This window comes from Sorex araneus, chromosome 5 (genome assembly GCF_027595985.1).
Source record: "Sorex araneus isolate mSorAra2 chromosome 5, mSorAra2.pri, whole genome shotgun sequence".
NCBI classification, from domain to species: Eukaryota; Metazoa; Chordata; class Mammalia; order Eulipotyphla; family Soricidae; genus Sorex; species Sorex araneus.
The window spans coordinates 161491782-161513676 of record NC_073306.1 but is presented as its reverse complement, the minus strand read 5'-3'; the positions used below and the strand labels follow the sequence as shown (position 1 = coordinate 161513676).

General features: G+C 40.4%; 1 protein-coding gene across 2 annotated transcripts in view; it reads right to left on the bottom strand.

The window, feature by feature from the left end:
• The window catches only part of RBPJ (recombination signal binding protein for immunoglobulin kappa J region), a 99539-nt gene that overhangs the window by 39780 nt on the left and 37864 nt on the right, over positions 1 to 21895 (bottom strand). Inside the window, exons 2-3 of one of the 2 annotated variants that reach the window (XM_055139594.1) lie at positions 18673 to 18852; positions 2326 to 2364 (exon numbers count right to left, since the gene is read on the bottom strand). In XM_055139594.1, the coding sequence (XP_054995569.1) occupies positions 2326 to 2364; positions 18673 to 18689 (56 nt within the window). In that variant the 5' untranslated portion in view covers positions 18690 to 18852. The remainder of the gene's footprint in view (positions 1 to 2325; positions 2365 to 18672; positions 18853 to 21895) is intronic. The other variant, XM_055139593.1, reaches the window with a different exon arrangement.

Here is a 21895-nt window from a genome sequence, read left to right as displayed (position 1 = left end):
ACTAAGCTTTTATAATAATGAAAATCTGTAAGGTTGAGTTTGCCCTCTTTAAAAGAAATTCAGGGTTTCTTGTTTTGTCTTTATCTGTGGGGAGGACATTTTGGGTCCCATGCAGTGGTGCTCCGGGCTTATCGGGTGCTTAGCTTGATCCCCTGCATCCATCCGGTGAACACACTGTCTGCTTCTGAATAGGGGCACAGATGAGGCATGACTGGAGCTGGGTTTACCCCTGGTGATGTGGACTCAATGCTTCAGTGCACAGAAGGAGACTGGACTCAGGGGCTCGCACATGGAAAATCTATGGCATCTCTGCTAAGGGAACTGGGTGTATACTTCTACTCTGTCAACATCTCCTAACAGTTTTAACCCATAATTATCATTATTGACTCACTCTGATGATCAATGTGGCCCAGATCTGACAAAGGAGACCCTTTTATTATTTATTTATTTATTTTGCTTTTGGGTCACACCCAGCAATACTCAGGGGTTACTCCAGGCTTTGCACTCAGGAATTACTCCTGGCAGTGCTTGGGGGACCATATGGGATGCCAGGGATTGAACCCGGTTCGGCCGTGTGCCAGGCAAACACTCTACCTGCTGTGCTATCGCTCGGGCCCCAAAGGAGACCCTTTTAAGGTGGATTCTTCTGTGTGTCATCCTGGCCTGCCTCCACCATTCTTTTCCTACAGAGCCCTCTTAAAAACAGTTACAATGCCAGGGCCAGAGAGATAAGGGATTAAGGAGATTGTTTTACAAGCAGCAACCTGGGGTCAAAACCTCAGTATCAAACACTGACCTGTGAGAGCTTCCAGGAGTGATGCCAGAGCACAGAGCCAGGAGTAAGCCCAGAGAAGCTGAGTGTGACGCCCAAAAGATTTAAAAGATTAAAAAAAAAAAAAGGTAGTAATGTGAAAATAACCCAAAGGATGATCAGAGTGAAGAACTGAGAGTGTGAAGACAATGGAAAACAAGAGCATGAAACAGAATGAAGTACACTGAGTGAACTCGCCAGAGGGAGAGGAATAGATGCAGAATGATCTCGCTCATGTGTGGAACAGAAAGAAAACTCTTGGGAAGATCAAATGCCCAGTGGCAATAGAAGGAAAAATCAGGTGAACTTCAGTAGGAAGCTTGGCATAAGGCAGGGTGGAGTGGGGGTGCGGGGGATGCGTTAGGGAAGGACTGTGGGGAAGAGGAAAAGTGTCTGCCACAGGGCAGGCTGAGGGTGGACACGAGACGACACATACACTGATAGAGGGTAACAGGCACTGGTGAGGAAACTGGTGTTGGAATAATATACACCTGAAATGCAATCATGAATATCTTTCTAACTTTTAAATTCATGGCAATTCAATTTAAAAAAGAGAGAATGAGATAGAAGATAAACATTTAAGTGAAGTTAAAAAGTTAAAAAGAATGGTACAACAGATGCCAAAAGTTTTATGTACACACAGGGGTTGGAGCAACAGCACAGCGGGTAGGGCGTTGCACTCGGCCTTGCAGGCGGCCTGCCCAGGTTCGATTCCCAGCATCCCATACGGTCTCCCCCACACCGCCCTCCACCAGCACCTCCAGGAGTTATCCCTAAGTGCATGAGCCAGGAGTAAACCCTGTACAATGCCGGGTGTGACCCAAAAACAAACAATCAAAAAAAACTCACAGTTTTATGTACACACACAATTTTCTTGAAAGATATTAAAAATGCCGATTATCACTCACTCTAGGTATCTTACATTATTGCAAGATATCCTGCTATCATTTTCAGGACAAAAAATTTTTAATTTGACACGTGTAATTAAAACATATACTGCAGTTAATTTACATAATTAGAGCAATATATCTGTTAACTATATGGTATATTGGATATAAACTAGACTTGGTAGTGATCAAAATGTAACAGATACAAATGCCAGAGTATACTGCCTTGCACATGAAACTTTACCATTATTATTCTAAATTTTTAAATAGCTAAAATCTTGCACTTTCCTTAAAACTCTTTTAGAAGTATCGTATGTATTTTTCAAGTTTCAAATTATGACTTGCTATACGCAACTAATTGGAGGATGATCCCCTTCTTGTAACCGTTTGCATATTAGCTATACAATGCTGGAGACTAATTCTTGAAAGGTTTCATTTTCCCCTTTGAACTATACCCTCTTATTTTACTTTGTGGGGCGGGGCACCAATGTGGAGATTACCAGAACTGGATTGAGTTTATGATCTAGATGCCAATATTTAAATAACTTTCCTTCAAGAGTGCTTCACGTAATTTCTAAAGTAACAGGATCTAACATTCTTTTGAAAAACAGCTGATATAATACTTACCTAGTGAGTCTTTTAGGTGGAGGCCGCTCACCAAATTTTCTGTAAAAGAAAATTAGAGAGAAAAGTAAACTGGTTGTGACATTTCACTATCAATATTTTTGACAACATGCAACCTCCTTTTTCTGACACTGTAACACTAGACTCACAATCAGAAATAGCAAAATGCAGACTTCAAAGCGACTCTTCTTTAACAAAGCAACACCCAACAGTAGTTACAGAGTGACAACTGATTAGATGAGGATGACAGGGTTCTTCAAAACGACCAAAGACTTTCAACTGCACAATTTTTTTTTCTCAGAAAAAATCCTCATAACCCAAGAAGTGATGTGACCTCTGAAGAACAAACAGGTGCCAGGCACTAAGCTACACAATTTTATATACAACCTTCTTCCATCTCCCTAATTCTGTGAGTACATACTGGCCTCATTTTAAACACGTAGAATGCCAAGGATCAAAGACAGCTCAAGGATCAGAGCTCATGTCCAGCATGTGAGAACTCGGCAGGACCCCGGCACTTACATGCACCTCACCCTCCCCCAGAGATCAGTGTACCTAGAACAAGCAGAAAACGAAGTCTCTCAGAAGAGATGGTGGAGGCATTGCACCCAACCAGGAAGGATTTTTTTTTATTTTTCTTTTTAAGCAAGATTGCTAATACACAGGTTAAGTGATTTGTTCATAAGCACAATTATATGTTGCAGAGCCTACTGTTAAGATTTTCTTATATTTGCTACGTTCCATGTACTTATTAACTTTGATAACAAAGGCCTTAGCATCCCATGTAATTTTTGCTGCATAATTTCAGAATTATGTTTATAAAATCTTAATTTACAAGCAATGAATATATGTTCCCTTTAATATGTCAACATGTTTTTAATATATACTTTATATATTATACAATGAAGATTATCACTGAGTGGCAGATAGTAGCCTATTAAGCAAGTCTTCTTTTGTACTTTAATTTCTAAGCTTGACCTGCTCTTACCCTAAGAATAATACTGAACAGCAATAATGTTCAAAACTTGGCCTAGTGTAATCTACACTCCTGGCTACTATCTGGGCAAGACGTATTCTCTGAGACTATCACGCTGTCAAGCACACTTCTACCAGAATAGCTGCTCTATGGGGCAGGTTTCAAAGACATGACAGATGTGTAGCTAGCCTCAACTAAGGGAAGAAACCAGCTTCTCCCACCCTTTCTCACGGTATGTATGGCTAGAATAGGGTTTCTTCAATTCATTCCTCTCTGAACACCTCTGCAACATAGGCAAGGGCAAGCTTTTGGTCACTGTGTTCAGAAACTGTTTACTGTCAAATTCTCCCAACCCCTTCACCCCAACCCCCGCCCCACATTCAGTTACATATCGGGTCACAGCCCACTTTAAGAAGCTAGGAAGGCAGGCTAGACATAGTTCGGGGGTTAAGCAAAGTACTCGCCCTGCGTGCAACCAATCTGATGAGATGCACTGAACTATTGGGCTGGCCAAAATCCATAAATAATAAAAGCGTGTTTGCTTGTATGTGGCAATTATCCTGTAAACTGACATTAAATCAGAATGAAAAGGCATACTAATCTCCAGATCAAGTCACTCATTCAACCACTGCTTGCCTCAGAAGTGGTGGTGATACACCTATCAAAAAACACTCATGAGGGGCCGGAGCGATAGCACAGCGGGTAGGGCGTTCGCCTTGCATGCAGCCGACCCGGGTTCGATCCCCGGCATCCCATATGGTCCCCCAAGCACCGCCAGGAGTAATTCCTGAGTGCAAAGCCAGGAGTAACCCCTGAGCATCGCTGGGTGTGACCCAAAAAGCAAAAAAAAAAAAAAAAAAAAACACCCATGAGGGGGCTGGAGTTAAAGTACAGCAGGTACGGTGTTTACCTTGCACTCGGCCAACCCAGGTTCAATCCCTGGCATCCCATATGGTCCCCCAAGCACCACCAGGAGTAATTCCTGAGTGCAGAGCCAGGAGTAATCCCTGAGCATCCTTGGGTGTGACCCAAAAAAGAAAAAAAAAAAAAACTCAGGTGAAACATGTGAGGGTCCAAGGCTGGTTTCTTGGCAAAATAGTTCTTATATAAAAAATCATCTGTTATAAATTTAAATTATGATAATGCCCAGAATTGGTATAAAATGGAAAAATAGGAACTTTTATGAACTATAGGGAAATTTTATTTTGGCAATGGCAATATCTTTTGAACTCCGGCCATTCCAATCCTCGAATTTTTAAGATAGGTAGAAAATTTGTGACTGCGTAAAAATATGCTTACAAAGATGGCCAACTCCAGTTCAATTCAGGCATCGTACATGGTTCTGAAGCACCACTAGAAGTGATCCTGAGCAAGAGAGCCAGAGAGGCACCTACCAAGACAATAACAACCAAGTGTGTGTGTGTGTGTGCATTTGTTTCTCTCGACTTTATCTGGGGTATCATCGTGGATAAAGCTAAAAATAGTCAAAATGCTATACCCCAAAATGGGTATGAATGAGTACCAGAGACAAGGACAAGAATTTCCATAGGGAGCTGGAGAAAAAGTTCAAAGGGATGAGAGAATGTAGAAGAACCAGATTCAATCCCCCCCCCCCCCCCCACACACACACCTCATGTCCTCTAAGCCCTACCCCTGACATAGAGCCAGGAAGCGTCCCTAAGAACCACTGGGTGTGGTATCACCCTCCAAAAAGAACACCCACTGCCTCATCCAACATAACCCCAAACGAACAAAAATCGCAATTAGTGTTAATGGATCAGATGAACTGCAGAATGATTCCATATTAGCTGTAATACCATGAGAGCATATGAGAAACTTAAAAATTCTCAGAACTAAGCCAATATTTGACAGGGAGCTGAGTCTGGCAAGGCCTACAAGAATGGCTACTGGAACACGAATACTCTTTCTTCATCTGTACAATGGCCACATGTGCATGCTCATGAAAATTCACTTTATTAAGCATTTATGATTTTTGTACTCTAGTGCTTAGATATAAAGTATATTTAATATAAAATATAAAAACACAAATATTTATTAATATGAAATACTAAGTATAAGATATTTTATATTATATATATTTATATAAATTATAAACTTCACTTTAATTAAGTTGGTTTTTGAAACAAAATTCTTTCTTGATCTTCCTAGTACCTTCAAACTTCAATAATGAAATTTTGGAAGACAATGCTTTCTGGTCCTCAGCTTTACCATTCCAGAATTTATATATTTTCTGGTAAAGAAAGTTAAACATTATATCAATGACATAATCGTCCTCTTCATTCTCAATCCAAACTGCAGAACAGTCTTCTTTCCTACTTATTACTGGCAACTACGAATAACTACAGTTCTTTGCTTTGTTAAATTGTTTATCACAAGAGTATGCACTTAAAAAAAATTAATCATGCATTGCCATGGGAAAATGAAGATATAAATTAATATTAAAATGTTTCCATTGAGTTTTAAATGACTTATTGTATTTCACCTAAAACTGAGATAAAGAGGAGAAAATGATAATTCTTCTTCCTAGATCCTTTTTAAAAAAAATTTAATGCACATCACTTAAGTGCCTATTGTGTGTCAGGCACTGAACTGGAAACAAGAAACATCTAGCTGCAAGAAACAGGATCCTAGTCCATATAAGTAACCAAAGTTTGAAGGTAGGTTTAAATTTATTATTATCATTACACAGTAAGATCAACTTAGGAAATACCCTGAGGGCTGGAGTGATAGCACAGTAGGTAGGGCGTTTGCCTTGCACACGGCCGACCTGGGTTCGAATCACATATGTTCCCCTGAGTACCGCCAGGAATAATGCCTGAGTGCAAAGCCAAAAGTACCCCTGTGCATTGCCGGGTATAATCCAAAATGGGGAAAAAAAAAAAAAAGAGAAAGAGAAAAAGAAAAAGAATACACCCTGAAACAGCTTTTAAAACTGGTAGAGCTGGGGAGAGTACAGTGGGTAAAATGTTTGCACTGCATGTGGCTAAACTGGGTTTGATTGAGAGCGCCACAAATGGTTCCCTCAATCCCTGCCAGGAGTGACCCCTGAGAACAGAACCAGGAGTAAGCACTGGGCAGTGCCAGGTATGTGCCACATATTCCCGGCCTTAAATAAAAAAGAAAAGAAACTAGAAAATGGTGAGTTTAATCCAAATATAACTAGTCTATAATGTTCACTATTTCCCCTCTATTCTGCATTAAGATGCAATTTCTTACATCTGGATTTCAATCTGGAGTTCCGTTCTGGTTGCTTACGTAAGAAAGGTGGCCACGGTGTGGCACATCTTCTGTGATCAGGGCTTACTCCTGGCTCAGTGTTCATGGCTCATCCAGGTGGGACTTGGTGACAGAATCCAGGCCGGCTGTGTGCAAAGCAAGTGTCTCACCTGCTGTTCTTACTGTTCTGGTCCCAAGGTCTGACTTTTTTTTTTTTTTTAATTTTATCACCATGTGGAAAGTTACAGAGTTCTCAGGTTTATGTCTCAGTTATACCGTATTCAAACACCATCCCTTCACCAGTGCCCATATTCCACCACCAAAATCCCGGGTATACTCCCCACCCCCACCCCAACTGTATAACTGATGAATTTCAATTTATTTCTCTTCACCTTGATTACGTTCCATATTTCAACACAAAACTCACTATTGTTGTGGGAGTTATATCCCCAACAAGATAACCCTAATAAGGAGGCAATTGATAATTAGTTTTCATTAAAAGATTGTATGTTTTTAGGTTTTAGAAAAGGTCACGCAGCCGCTAACGCGTGGCTCAGATGTGTCCAAGGTCTGACTTTTTAAGACGATTATACAGTACATAAAATTGAACCAAAGCAAAGACTCTATAAGCATGGAATTTGTTTGCCTCAGTAATGGGATCAACAAAAGATGTGAAAGTAAACTTTTTTTCATTTTTCTTCTAATGCTTCGGTTACTGACTAAATTTTAGAAAAATGAAAAGTAAATTTTTCTTTAGTAAAAATGTTTGCTAACACTACAAACACTTAAAATTCAAGCAATCTTGACATCTGCTATAGAAGCAATGCCCTATTTTGCATGCACAGAAACATATAGATAAGTGTGCATACAGACAAGTCATAAATTTGACAATTACTCTTGAATTTTCCCTCACAAGGAAAAATGTTAAAATTGCAACAGGGACTAAGAGATTCTCATAACTTTGGTGTTTACCCTGTAGATCATAATTATGTAAAATACATTTCTTCTGAGTTGAAAAAGATCAAAAATTTTACACAGACATTTTCAGTTTAACAAAGATGTGTTTTCTACTTTCGTTACTCTGTTGGTAAATAACCCAACCGCCATTATCCATGTTTAGCCATTTTTTTAAGCAATCAAAGCTCTAATACACTGTTGGTATTCTAAAGACTCAGCTTTGCTATAAAGAGTTAAGATGTTTCCAAGAAACCAGTTTTTAAACCATGTAAAACAGGACCTTATATTAAAGGGAGAACATTCAACAAAGACAGTAGGTTCAGAATAGGGAAGAAATGTTTAAAATGTTATAACACCACTGCAGGAATAAGGAAATACCTTTTTACTTGAGTGTGAATATCCAAAACAATACATTTTCTTTCCATTGCTAACTTTGCTTTCAGTTATCACATGCCATATCATAATAAACAAATCAACATTTGTGGAAAAGCCAAAAACCACACTAAAGTCTTCTTAACCACAATTCAAAAGCTTAAAACATGGCTTTCAGCCAACGTGTAGCTGAAGCATTAACCTGTCACACTATCTTCATACACTGCTGGAACCAAAAAAAGCTGGCCCAGCAAACTGAGTGGCTCACTTAGCCTCGGGGCTAAGAGGCCCCAGGGTTAGAAAGGTGAATAATCAACACACAAGGGAGCACCAAGGAAGGGTAGAGGAAGGGTGCACCGCACAATCTGCATTACACGGCACCCACAAATGCTTCAATAACCCTGTGAGGATCCGCTGCTCAGCACAGGTGAAGGAGAAGCACAGTATCGAGCATTTACCATGAAGTGATTAAAAACCCAGATTGTCAGTATTTCAGATACTTAACCTTGCAATGAGCAAAGACCTTGGAGGAAAACAAAGATAAAGACTGTCGAGGTACAGACGACTCTCAGACTGGGTCTACAGGCCAAGCATTTACTTTGCCGCTTCCTGCACTCTCTGAGTGTAATGGACTTAAGTACGAAGCATTCATTGGTGTGAATTTACGAGTTATACAGTCCAGTCCAGGGCTGTTTAACAGGTCTGTGCTAATAAAACTACATTGGGGGTGACCCACTGGTGGTACCTGCTCGGCATCAGAGTGTCCAACTTTCTATTAGAGATCCCTTTAAACCCAGCAACTTTTTGTGTGATCCTGGGTACATAGAGTAGGTATACAACCCAAACATTTACTGATAATGAACCACAAGTAAATATATTTCAGAGCCAAATAGGATTTTTTGTGACCCCTTACACTCAGTTACACAACCCATAAGGGGACATAAACCCAAGTTTAAGAAGCTAGGATCCAGTCAACTGCCCTACATCAAATTAAATAGAAACTGAGAAGATAATTCACCTAATGAGCACCACTGTGGCAAATTCTTACCTTTCCTTTTCTCACCAGCATCTCCAAGTACATGTTGCCGTGAGATAATGTAATATGTTTTAAAGATGTGTCCCCCCCGCCCCTCATTCCTGCTCCCATCACAGCAATCCACTGACAGTTGTCATTGACTGCATTCTTAATTTGCTTTTTATATCTTCATTCCCTGAGTCAACAGAGTTAGAGAAAAACGCTCATCAATACTTATATCCAGAGGCTGGAAAGAGAGCACAGGAGATAAGGCAGTTCGATCCCTAGCACAGCATCTGGTCCCCTCCAGCACTGCTAGGGTTAACCTCCGGAGCACAGAGCTAGGGGCTGTCCCATGTGGCAGCACTGCCAGATGTGGCCAACACACCACCACCAAAACAAACATGCCCAGGGTTTCCTAAACTAGCCTCCTGCAGACAAATCAAAAAGCAGCTGGCAACAAACAGAACATTCTGTGTGTTTCACTTAGTTCTCAAGAACTGTCCTAAGGAAGGCAGTCTCCAAGTAAGTCAGAAAGTAGGGCTGTTCCCTGCTTCTGAGAACATACTGATCATACTACAGGTGATAATCCCAAGAACCACATACAAATTAAAAAGGAAACCATAATCTGGTCCTGACCCCTTCCTGCCACCCCTAAATAGGCATGACCTCCCTCTCCCAACTCACTGATAATGTTTTCTTCATTATACTGCCTATCATGTGGAAATTTTTATTTCTAAAATTTACTTCTTTTTGGTTTTGTTGTGGGGCCACGCCTGGTAGTGCCTAAGGATCACTCCCAATGACGGTGCTGGCAATCAACTCCGGGCCTGACGGTGGAGATGGTTCAGAGGCTGGAACTGCATGCCTTGCACGCAAGGGGCCTGAACATGCTCCCGGTCACCAGACATGTCCCTGGGCACTTCTGCTAGGTGCAATCTCCGAGCAGCCTGGGAGTGGCTAAAACAAAACCAAACCCCAGGGCAACTGCACTTTTTAACCTAGTAATGGTTCCTCGGCAAATCAAAACTGTTGACTCCCAAGGATGAAATGTCGTTATGGTAAAGGAAAACAGTAAAATCTGGTTTTGTTAACAGACCTAGGGCTTAGTTAGTCAAAGCCAAAGCCCTTTAAAGGAATATAACCAAGTTTCCTTTTTCCACAAGGAAAAAAACACAGAAAACTGTTAACACTGGATCTCTAAGTTCTAACTCTTAGACTAAGATAACATGGTCTTGTTACTGAAGTGAAAGCATACAATGGAGAAAAATGGCCATAGCCATATACGGATGCAATTATTCACATTAAATTTGGTTTGAGTATTGTGATACTAACATAGGATTTTCAAACTCTAGTCCACAACACACTATATTCTCATCAACGTTAGCTACAATAGCGAGATATATATTAGAAAAAGAAAAGTAACAATACAAAAAAATTCTCAAGAATCATAGCTTTAAGTATAAGGCATATAAGGCTTAAATATTAATGAAATCCTTAATTCCAAGTATAAATTTAAACTTTGAAATGAAAAATCAAAGTTAAAAAAGAAATTTTTCCTGCTGCTTTTTCACCTGGTTATTCATCACTGCCTTAATCTTTCCTAGTATCACTCAAGAATTCAGGGGCTGGAGCAATAGCACAGCGGGTAGTGAGTTTGCCTTGCACGCAGCCGACCTGGGTTCAAATCCCAGCATCCCATATGGTCCCCTGAGCACCGCCAGGGGTAATTCCTGAGTGTAGAACCAGGAGTAACCCCTGTGCATTGCCGGGTGTGACCCAAAAAAAAAAAAAAATTTCACCCTGCTGATCTCGTGATCACACACAACCGTTGATATGAAAGAGATATACTACTCTGATGGTTCAACCTCTTCACTTCTAAATAACTTCCAAGAACCTATGCTTTATGTTATTTTCCTAGCATCCTCACTTCTCTCCTGGCCTGCCAAATTCTCAAACTTACATTTCATGGAAAACACATTCGCATTTCACGTATTCCTCTAAAGAGGAAGAAAGTAGAGCAAGTTCCTGTTTATTCGGGTTGTTGTATATAAGGAAAGGAAAGTGTTGAAGTGAGTAGGAAAGGAAGAAAGGGGAGAGAACACTGGAATGAAAGAAGAGAGCAGAAATGCCATGAAAAAGAATGCCTCAGGAAGTGTCGGCCAAGTGAATAAGAAATAAAAGAGCAAAGCAGGGTTCAGGGACCACGAAGTATAATCAATGGCCACCCCCTACACACCCACATCTGTCAACCCAAAATGAAAATTTTTAGCTCAAATACAGATTTGAGATATCATTTTCTAGGATATGAGCACAGAAGTGAACCATTCTACCCCCACCCCCTCACTTAAATTGATTATTGAGAAAAATCTGTTGAATCATTATATAATTTCCGGTTTTGCTCCTCCAAATTCCAAGTCATACTTACTTTTCATATTTATTCTAAGACCTCGGCATCCAGTTGCATAAATATGAATGCTAATTCTAACAATTTGCAGAGGTACTTGTTAAGACTGGGTTGGCTAATGAGTAAAAAAACACCTGGCAAGGGACACGGTGTAAGAATAATCCACGGTAATATCCTTAAACATTAGTTATTGCACTCAGATTTTCTTTGTTTTAGGCTTACAAACCCTAACTTACAAAACAGCCTGGCGATGACAAATGGTAGAAACTAGATCACTTCAAAGTAAGTATGAATGATGACAAACTCTTGGCCTTGGACGACAAAACTGAGACTACCAAACAGTGGGCCAGGGTGGGAGGAGGTTTCGGGTATAGAGGCACTGATCAGGTAAACTGGAAATGGCATAGGGTACTGGGCACTCTAGTGATGGTGAGGGTGCAGTAACTTCGTACAGCTAAATCATAACTGTTAATGACATGATCGTAACCACAGTACCTAAACTTCAATGAAAATTAAAAATTAGCTTAAAAAGTACTCCTTTTAGGGTCTACTTTGCATGCAGTTGATCTGTACCCAGCACCCCATATGGTCCCCTGAGCACTGCCAAGAGTGACCCCTGAATGAAGAGGAATAATCCCTGGGGACTGCCGGGTATGTGAGCCAAATCCCAATCCACAACAACAACAAAATCGTCCATATTCTCTCTTAATTTATAAAGAGCTATTCACTCTTCATTTATAAATTAGGAGACTGGTCCATAAAAAAATGACAGGATTATGGGGGCTGGAGCGATAGCACAGTGGGTAGGGCATTAGCCTTGCATGCAGCCAACCTGGGTTCAAATCCCAGCATCCCATATGGTTCCCCTGGGCACTGCCAAGGGCAATTCCTGAGTGCAGAGCCAGGAGTAACCCCTGCGCATTGCCGGGTGACCCAAAAAGAAAAAAAAAAAAGAAAGAAAAGAAAATGACAGGATAAAACACAGGTCTAAGAACCTAATAGTTTTCATTAAATAAATACTGACTGAGTATCTACTATGACCACGTATGGTCTTGGGGCTAGGGACACAGTAGTAACAAAACAAAATTTGCCCAGCTGGGGAGAGAAAGAATCAAAACTTGACTCCTGACAGGGTGCAACAGCTGTTATTTCAAAGTTTGCCACTGTTACTTGATTCTACCTGTTCCAAACCACCCGTTTTATATATATCCTTAATATGCCTTCTCTACTTCATCTATGACCCTCTAAAACGTCCCTCTCACAGGTTAATTTCTTTATAATAAAGGAGTCAATTTAAATTTCAAACACACTTGGTTAGTCTAGCTGCATAGCCTCTCCAAGCAGCATATATGATTATATACTTTAATCATTTTTACTTGCCTCCTGTGATCGAACATATTTCAATCACAAAGCAATGCACTGAAGATGCATTGTCTCCCCACAAAATTCCTTAAGACAAACCATTAGGGTGGAGGAGAAAGAAGTGGCTGTCCTTCCGACCAGTCTTTCCAAATTTCAGTCATTATCTTAAAGATCATATGCTGTTTGTGAGACTGAAGATCTGTGGTGGGCAGGAAAGCAAACACTCTCTATCCCAATGAGTTCCCACTTCACCGTCTCACAGAGCTGCGGGGCTCCCTGTCTCTGCTGTGTAAGAACCCGGCTCTGGGGGAGGCCGGACGGGCTTCGTAGAGAAAGCCCTGAGCCTTCATTTCAGCATTAGAGCTGGGCATGCAAAGAGAGAATGCAGGCCTATTTTCCTGCTCACCTACCAGACTCTCCTCATAATCTAAAGGTTCAATAGTACAAGGAAAACTGACTTCATTGTAATTTTTCAGAAGGAGAGATCTCCCTGATTTCCATAATAATTGTGGCAAAAAAAAAACAGTGGCAAATTCCACTTTTCAAATAGGCTCATACTTAAGACAGGGTTCTAAAATACTCAATACATCTTCCAGGCCTCAAAGACAGGCAAAATAGTATTTTTCAAAGTGACAAAACAGAAATTAGCTTGAGTGAGTACCTAATGCTAACAACACTGCCAAGTGCTTTTAAGCTTTATCTTCAGAATCCAAAACATCTTTTTAAAGTCTTAAAATTAAGGTAATCATTTCTGGGGATGATTTTGAATTGTTTTTAATAACCATAAGCACACTGGAATCATATCTAGTAATCAACAGAGTGATGTATTAGATCTTTCTCGTGTACTAGATGTGTGATTCGGATGCAGCCTCTGGCCACTGGTCTCAACCCTAGGCCAATTACACCAAAATGTTTAGTTTCCTTCTTAAACTACACTCCAGGAGGGATAAATCTAACAAAGGAAAAAGACAACTTGCTCCTAAGCATGATAATCAAAGAAAAGGATCAGTTTTAAAAAAAAAAAAGACCAAAGTGACAGCGTAAAACTTTTCCTTCTCCACAAGGTCACAGCAATAGGACGCAGACAGTGATGAAGCTGGGGATAAACACAACTAAAATAACTATGAATCGCCAAGCAATCCACTGGTAACAGCGGGAAGAACTGGATGGTCAGGGAGAATCAACCACATGCTAGGGCACTGGAAGGATCCAGGAGGGATCCAGGAAGCAAAAACAACCCAACTCTGACATTCTGCAGATCCAAGGGTCTCGTGTTCTCTGCCTCCACCACTAGCAACGTCTGACTACACTGATGTAAAGACAACCAACCACCGGAGGGGAGGGAGTTGACCCACTGACTGAGGGTAATCTATAATTTCAAAACATGGTTTCCACGTAAAATATATAGCAAACAAAACAGAACAGGAATTATCTAAGTTTAACTCAACTGTAAGAATTTACCGAGAAAGATTAACTGTGCCTATTATTTTTGGCCTCCTAATTTGGCAAAGATTTCACTCCACCTTCCCCCCCCAACTTTAAAGTGCAGAAAAGCAATGTATAGATTCTATTGCTATAAAACAATACAGCAGTAAGTTTTGATCTCAGTATTTTCTAAGGAAGGAGAAAGAAACTATTTTAGCTGCAATCTTAAAATTACACATCCTGATATTGCCCTGGTTAAAGCATAATTTAAAATATTCACCAGGAACTCAATTATTATCTTCAATAAATCTATAAAGCAAATATGTGCTGTCATAAGGGCATTTGTGGTAGGTACAAAGAACTAATTCAAGAAAAAAAAATTAATCTTATTAAAATCCTTACAAAAATAGAAACTCTAACATTTGACTAACTTAAGTATTAGAACATATTTGATTTATACTTAATTCTTTTGCAACATTATAGTATATTTACCTTCCAAATTAAAGAAGTGTCTGCTTTGTTAAAAAGAACTCTAAGAAATAGGAAATAGGAAAATAAATGGGTGGACTTCATTTCATTTTTTAAATTACATATGCCACTATTATCTGTCTGTCTGCATTGTCCTCCCGTTGTTCATCAATTTGCTCGAGCGGCACCAGTAACATCTCCGTTGTAAGACTTGTCGATACTGTTTTTGGCATATCCAAAACGCCATGGGGAGCTTGCCAGGTTCTGCCATGTGGGAGGGATACTCTTGGTAGCTTGCCGGGCTCTAAAAGTTAACTTTTTCCCTATAACTGGGAAAGAGAAATCTCTTGCTTAATTTTTAAAATATTGCACAACTTTGCACATGCACCCACACATAAAACCAAAACTCAGGGACCAGAGCAACAGGAGAGCAGGTAGGGCACTTGCCTTGCTCACGGCCAGCCCGGGCTCGACTCCCAGGATTCCGTATGGTCTCCTGAGGAATAACTCCTGAGTGCACAGTCAGGAGTAAACCCTGAACACTGCTGGGTGTGGCTCAAAAAAAAAAAAAAAAATTCCAAAAACCAGATTTCACTGTTTCTTGCCATTTTGTGTAAGTTTCCAAGTTTCCAGATGATAATTAGAACTTACGTTTCTGCAGTTCATTAGCCAGACTTCCTCTTAACACAAATTTTACCAAACTCTCTTGTATAATATAATCATGGCATTCCTTACAGTGGTCCTTCCTGTATTGTTTAGTGACACAGGGTGAAAGCTACTTAGTAAACCGGGTTCAAACCAGACTGCCACTGCCAATTTGCAAACCACTGATGTATGAGATGATAAGCACAGAATGCCTGGCAACAGGCTATATAGACTACACTGTCAAGTATATTTTATACCTGATAAAACAGCCTTATCCAATACCATTCAAGACATGCTATTACAGTCTCCTTTCTCCTCAACTCCTTACTTTCTTGGAATAATCTTTACTTCAAATGAAAAGGATAAAAAAAAAAACAAAATCAAATGAAAGGGATGGCAGGGAATTCTTGAAGGTCATATAGAGAGTATGGTATATTCCTGCAAGCCAGACTGAAATCTATCCTGGTCACTACTCAACAAGGCATAAATAAAACTATTATCACTTCAGAGACTATCTGTGACAATGGAAGGCATTCACTTAGTCGAAAAAAAAGGGGAGGGCTCAATCATCATGTCCACAAGTGTCTTGCTTTGATCAGCATTTTTTTTTAAGTTTTTGGCATTTTTCTCTCTGAAGAAGCCCAAATTCTCTTGGCCATGTATCTCTCTCCTTCTCTTCATTCCCCCAAATAAATTTGTCTTTAAAAAATTGTTTTTTCCCACCCCAGAAATACCCTTACACTCAGTACATTCTAGGTTCTATTCTAAAACAGTCTTAACATTTATCATAACTCATTGAATAATTTTGTGGTCACTATTGCTATGAAGGTCACATCTGGCACTAGTGCTCAAGGCCTCAGGGTCAGACCCAGAAGTACTGGGCCATCATGTGGTGTCAGAGATCAAACCCAGGACTTTACACAAGCCAGACACAAGCCCAGTGCCTTGAACCACATGCCTGGTGCCTTAATACCTTGACACAACAGTGAATGAGCAGAAACCTATGAATAGAAAATACAAATTAAAGAGGACACAAAAATGAACCTAGCAGGGTTGGAGGATCAAAAACACATTACCAATCTAGAGATCACCTTCTTGATAAGAACAGAGACTAATGGGGCTGGAGTGATAGCACAGCAGGTAGGGTGTTTGCCTTACACACGGCCGACCCGGGTTCAATTCCCAGCATCCCATATGATCCCCCTAGTACCGCCAGGAGTAATTCCTGAGTGCAGAGCCAGGAGTAACACCTGTGCATTGCCGAGGGTGACCCAAAAGGCAAAAAAAAAAAAAAGAAAAGAAAAGAACAAAGACTAAAAGGGGTGGGAGAGAGCTCAATGGGCTCGGGTGTCATGGGGGTCTCCCAGCCAGCATGGGCCCCAAGCAATGAGCTGGGAAGAGGGTGGGGAAATAAGGTGGGAAGAAATCAAAGAATTGGGAACATGAAATAGGGACTATTTAATTCCAGGCAGATCACAAGAGAAGTTATAAGATTCAATGTATAAAACACCCTTCTCTCCCCCGCAAGAGGTTAAAGACATGAAAGTTACTCATCACCATTTACCTAATAATGGCTTCCTACCTGATCAAAACTGTACTGTGTGTAACTCTGACATAAATATGTATACATTCCCCGATCCTTCTTACAGCCTGTCCAAAAAAACCTCAAGTGTTAGACCTGAAAAACAGGTTGGCAACTAAGTTAAGGCTTTTAAACCACTAAGCTACAACTTTCAAAGGGAACAGGCTTTCTCAACTGTGTTCTTCAAACAGACAGACACAGAACTGCTATCCCCCCAAATGTGAGATTTTAAGTTGAAATGGCAAATATCACAGAGAAACATATTTTGTGAACTCCCAGCCCACTGTCAGGAGAGCTTTTCAGAGGGCAGCTGCTATTATACAATACCTGGTTGGGGGAACAAAGCCTGAGTTAATAAGCAATGAGCTTTCCTGTGGAGCTTGATTAGATCACTGTCATGATAGACTGGAATTTAATATAAAGCTGTCTTTTCACAAGTTTAATAACCAAATTCCATAAGAATTCAGGGGCTGGAGTGACTACTCGAAGAGCAAGAGCGTATGCTCTGCATACCAGAAGTCCTGATACAAACCCCAGCCCAGCTTGGCTCCCCTAGGAGGGACCCCTCAAGCACTCCTGAGTGTGGTGCCCTTACCCCAAAGAGTTTTACTGGGGCTGGAGTGATAGCACAGCGGGTAGGGCGTTTGCCTGGCATGCAGCCGACCTGGGTTTGATTCCCAGCATCCCATATGGTCCCCTGAGCACCACCAGGGGTAGTTCCTGAGTGCAGAGCCAGGAGAAACCCCTGTGCATTGTCAGGTGTGACCCAAAAAAAGTTTTACTGCTGGCATTTTAGAAAAACAATTTGACTGTTGGCATGTCAAAAGAGTATTCATATAAAATAGTTTGGTAAATTATAGGCTGCACCAGTGTATTTCTATTCAATTTATCTATCCATGATTTCAACCTCTGTCTTCCCAATGTATTTTCTTTATTACCTATAAAATAAACAATTCTGAAGTCAATGTAACATAAACTTGGCATTGTTCCAGAGTTGATTCATTTCCACCACCCTTAAGAAAATACTGAGTAGAAAGCAGATAGTACAAAATTACAAGGTTTCCAAGATTTCAAATAATTAAGAAATAGTTGTGACTACATCACTCAAATAAAATGTTATGAACATAAACATCTTAAAGAATTTTGATGGTAATGTGGGTAGCAAGATGCCTTGAATTACCACTATTGGAAACCACAAGTAACAGTGGAACCGCATACCACAAGCAGAGAGAAGATTCACTGCACACATACACTGAAGGGGTAAGAATCACACTATTTATACTCACTCTCCTCTCAGTAAAAAGTCTCCGTAAAAACCTAGCACAAACTATAAATATAATTGCTTTAGGCAAGAGTTATCTGGTTGGTCAAATTAATGCGCCCAAATGAAGGAACATATCAACTGTTTCTTTTAGGGTGGGCTACCATAAAATGGCATCACAGTAGAGAAACTAGTCTATAAGCAGAAAGATAATTACAAGAATAATTATAACACATGAATAATCCCTCAAGTATCTAGTAAATAAATGTGGGAAAATGCCTACCCTAGTGATTTCTATAGCCCTATCTCAAATTTAAAAAAAAGAAGTGGGGGCTGGGGTGTAAACATCGTGCATTCAGGGCCAGGAAGTTGGCTCGCAACTGAACGCAGGGTCCCGGGCATTGCAGGGAGCAAGCATGGGGCACACATCCAGAGCAGCCCTGCAGTCCTGCCAGTGTCGCCCCAAAAACCAACCAAGGAAAACCACATCCAGCCTGTGAGATATTTTTAAACAAAACACTGTCATAAATCAACCATGCCTGCAATCAAAATACCAAAAAATTCTTAAAATACGTATTAAATATGGAATCATGAGTATTCATTCTATGAACCTGGGGGTCACCAGGAGATTTCTAAAGCATACCTTTTAATCCACGCCATGGTACTTCAAGAACATGTTAAGGGAAGGCACAGCTGGGAACACTTCGATGCACCTCAACACACCTCAGCCAGTGTATCTGTATCATTCTTTCCTTTTGAGATCATAATGGTTCCGAAGAACTATAATGCTTCCATTTGAATGATAGTCTCATAATTTCAATGACTTAAAAACAAAAACAAAACATAAGGACTTAAGTGTTGGTATGTGAAGCCACTAGTACAGTGTTAACTGCTGCCATGACTAAGAGAAACATGCTGCTGTTGCTACTGCTATGTAACCGAGTTGTTTTTCCTGCGACTTCCCTGAAGGAAAGCTACAGGCATGGGTCAAAATCTCAGCCATCGCCTGCTTTCTTGATAATCAAAACTCTGTAAAATTCCTCAGCTTTCTTCTCCAAGGAATAAAAATAACCCAAAAGAAGGTGTGAACACACCGCTGCCAGACCAATATTCTCTTCCATGTTGACTGAGAGCAGAAAAATCACAACTAAATTGGGAGCTTGTTAAGACACAGCAGGGGTCCTCCCAGCACCCTGCTCCCATAGTTAGTACTAGTGAATCACTTTAACTCCACGGATGTCACTGCACTGGAAAGTGCTGGAGCTCCTAAAACTTCCTTTATATGTCCAGATAGACAGTTATTAAGTTTTACTGCTGCTCAGTGCCTGACCTGGCAGTCATCTGTCCTTTCCTCCTTTCCCCACCCTACCATTTTTACATACATGCCATGAAAAATATTTCACTCGTATTAAAGCGATTACAGTAGGAAGTCTATATGTAGCACATTTGAAATCTAAGCATTCATTCTACTTTTGCAAGTTTGGCATTCTACAAATAAAGTAAACAAGCTACACAAAATAAAACTAGTTGATGAATCATCAATATATACAAACATTTATGTCATATAGCAATTAAAATTGTTAGAATGACTAATCAGATTTTTTTTAAATAAAAGCAAGCCATAAAAGGGGCTTCCAAGGAAACAAAGTAGGCAGACTTTCTGATACTTTCACTTTGCAGAATAGCTGGCTAAAGGTTAATAGAAAAAGATGATAAAGGTTCCCAGCAGGGTTTAAAAAAGTATGTGCAAAGTAAAAAGTGGAACTAAAAAGGGGAGATCCAAATATGGGATAGAGCTGGGCAGCAAAGCACTTGTCTTGATGTGTAAGGCACCAGGTTCAACTGGTGCTACCCCACACACAAAATTTAAATATTCCTGAGATTTTTATTTATTGCATATTGTGAGGCATACAGATTACAAAGGTAGTTCATTCTTAGAAAGCTGATAGTGGCAGAAGAACTGAAGAAAACCTACCCAGAGTAAGTGGGAAGAAACTAATGCAAAAACAAGGGCCCTGACCCAGACACACTCAGACACACCCCAACACAGATCATCCCACCCTTCCCTGCTCTGGTGCCAAACCACCTGATCACACAGTGCATGTGTACAACCTCCTGGGAAGAGAGCAACACTACTTCCCATGTCCTGTTACTCCAAATAAATGTAACCACCATTAGGGTAAGAACCTTGACCCCTGTTCTATCTCTCAGACTCCTATTTTATTATAGGCATATATTTTTTATTTCTAAATAAGCACACGGCAGAGCCTGGCAAGCTGTGACGTATTTGATATGCCAAAAAACAGTAACAGCAATGTGCTCTTCATGTTCCTGGAGCGAGCAGATGCCACTGGGCTGCACTAGCACGCAACAGGGACAAATGAAGACGTTACTGGCACCCGCTTGAGCAAATCGATGAACAACAGGATGACAGTGATACAGTGATAAGTATCAGGCTGAATAACCCGGTGGGCTCTTACACATAGCTATTTGCTCCTTTTCTAATGAAACCAAGATTGGTCTCAATAATTGGTGGGTTAATGGACAAATTGGGACAAAAGGGGAACATTTAGCAAGTGGACCCTCTTAAGTATGTTTTCAGTTCTACTGGTGGGGAGAAAAGGATCCTCAAATACCTAGTAAATGCAAAGACTATTTTTAAAAGTACAAATAAAAATGTTTTTAACCATACACAAATATTAAACAAGGTTTCTGACTTTATTGCAGCCAAAGTATTTACATAAAGACCCAACAAACATTGAATCTATTGTCATAAGTGTGCTAAAATGCTGGTCATAAAACACAAAATTGATTACATAATAAAACACAAAATTGATTACACAATACAAAACCAATTACTGGGTCACCCTCTAAATAATGGACCGAGAAGTGATATCCCCTTTATTTCTGTACTTTGTTTTTCTTAACAAAAGGTAACAAAATTTAAGAGGAGCCAGTCTAGAGATTAAAGCCTTGTATGCAGATAACCTTGTTTCAAATCCTGAGTATCACAAATGGCTCCCTGAGCACTGAGCCAGAACTGCCCTGAGCACTGGTAGATGTGGTCCTAACCCCAACCCACACAAATAGAACAAATTTTTATTTTATTTTATTTTATTTTATTTTATTTGCTTTTTGGGTCACACCCAGCGATGCTCAGGGGTTACTCCTGGCTTTGCACTCAGGAATTACTCCTGGCAGTGCCTGGGGGACCACATGGGATGCCAGGGATCGAACCCGGGTCGGCCGCATGCAAGGCAAATGCCCTGCCCGCTGTGCTATCGCTCAGCCCCTACAGAACAAATTTTTAAATAAAGAATCTAAAGTCAGAAAGTATTTCAGAAAGTCTTTAATCATACATTTGCTATTTCAACCATCAATTAGATGGTTACTCTCAAAACACCAGAAATCTCAATGAAAAACCTGAAATCATTAAAAGACATTAGAGAAATTTGCAATTTTAATATGTACCGAGGTAGACTTACTCCAAGAAAGAGTTGTGTTTTAGTAAGTATACAAAACTAAGAAAGAGGTATGAGATGCATGGGGCTGGAGTGACATGATAGCACAGCGGGTAGGGCGTTTGCCTTGCACACAACTAACCCAGGTTTGATTCCCAGCATCCCATATGGTCCCCTGAGCACCGCCAGGAGTGACTCCTGAGTGCAAAGCCAGGAGTAACCCCTGTGCCTCTCTGGGTGTGACCCCCCCCAAAAAAAAAGGTATGAGATGCAGATTGCCCTAGGACCAACCCAGACAATACATTCTCACACTGTCTCTCTGATCCAGACTCAGGTCTTTTCCGACCACGCAAATATGATCTATATTACAGGTGCTGAGAATGGTTCTCTGGCTAAAAGTGCTTT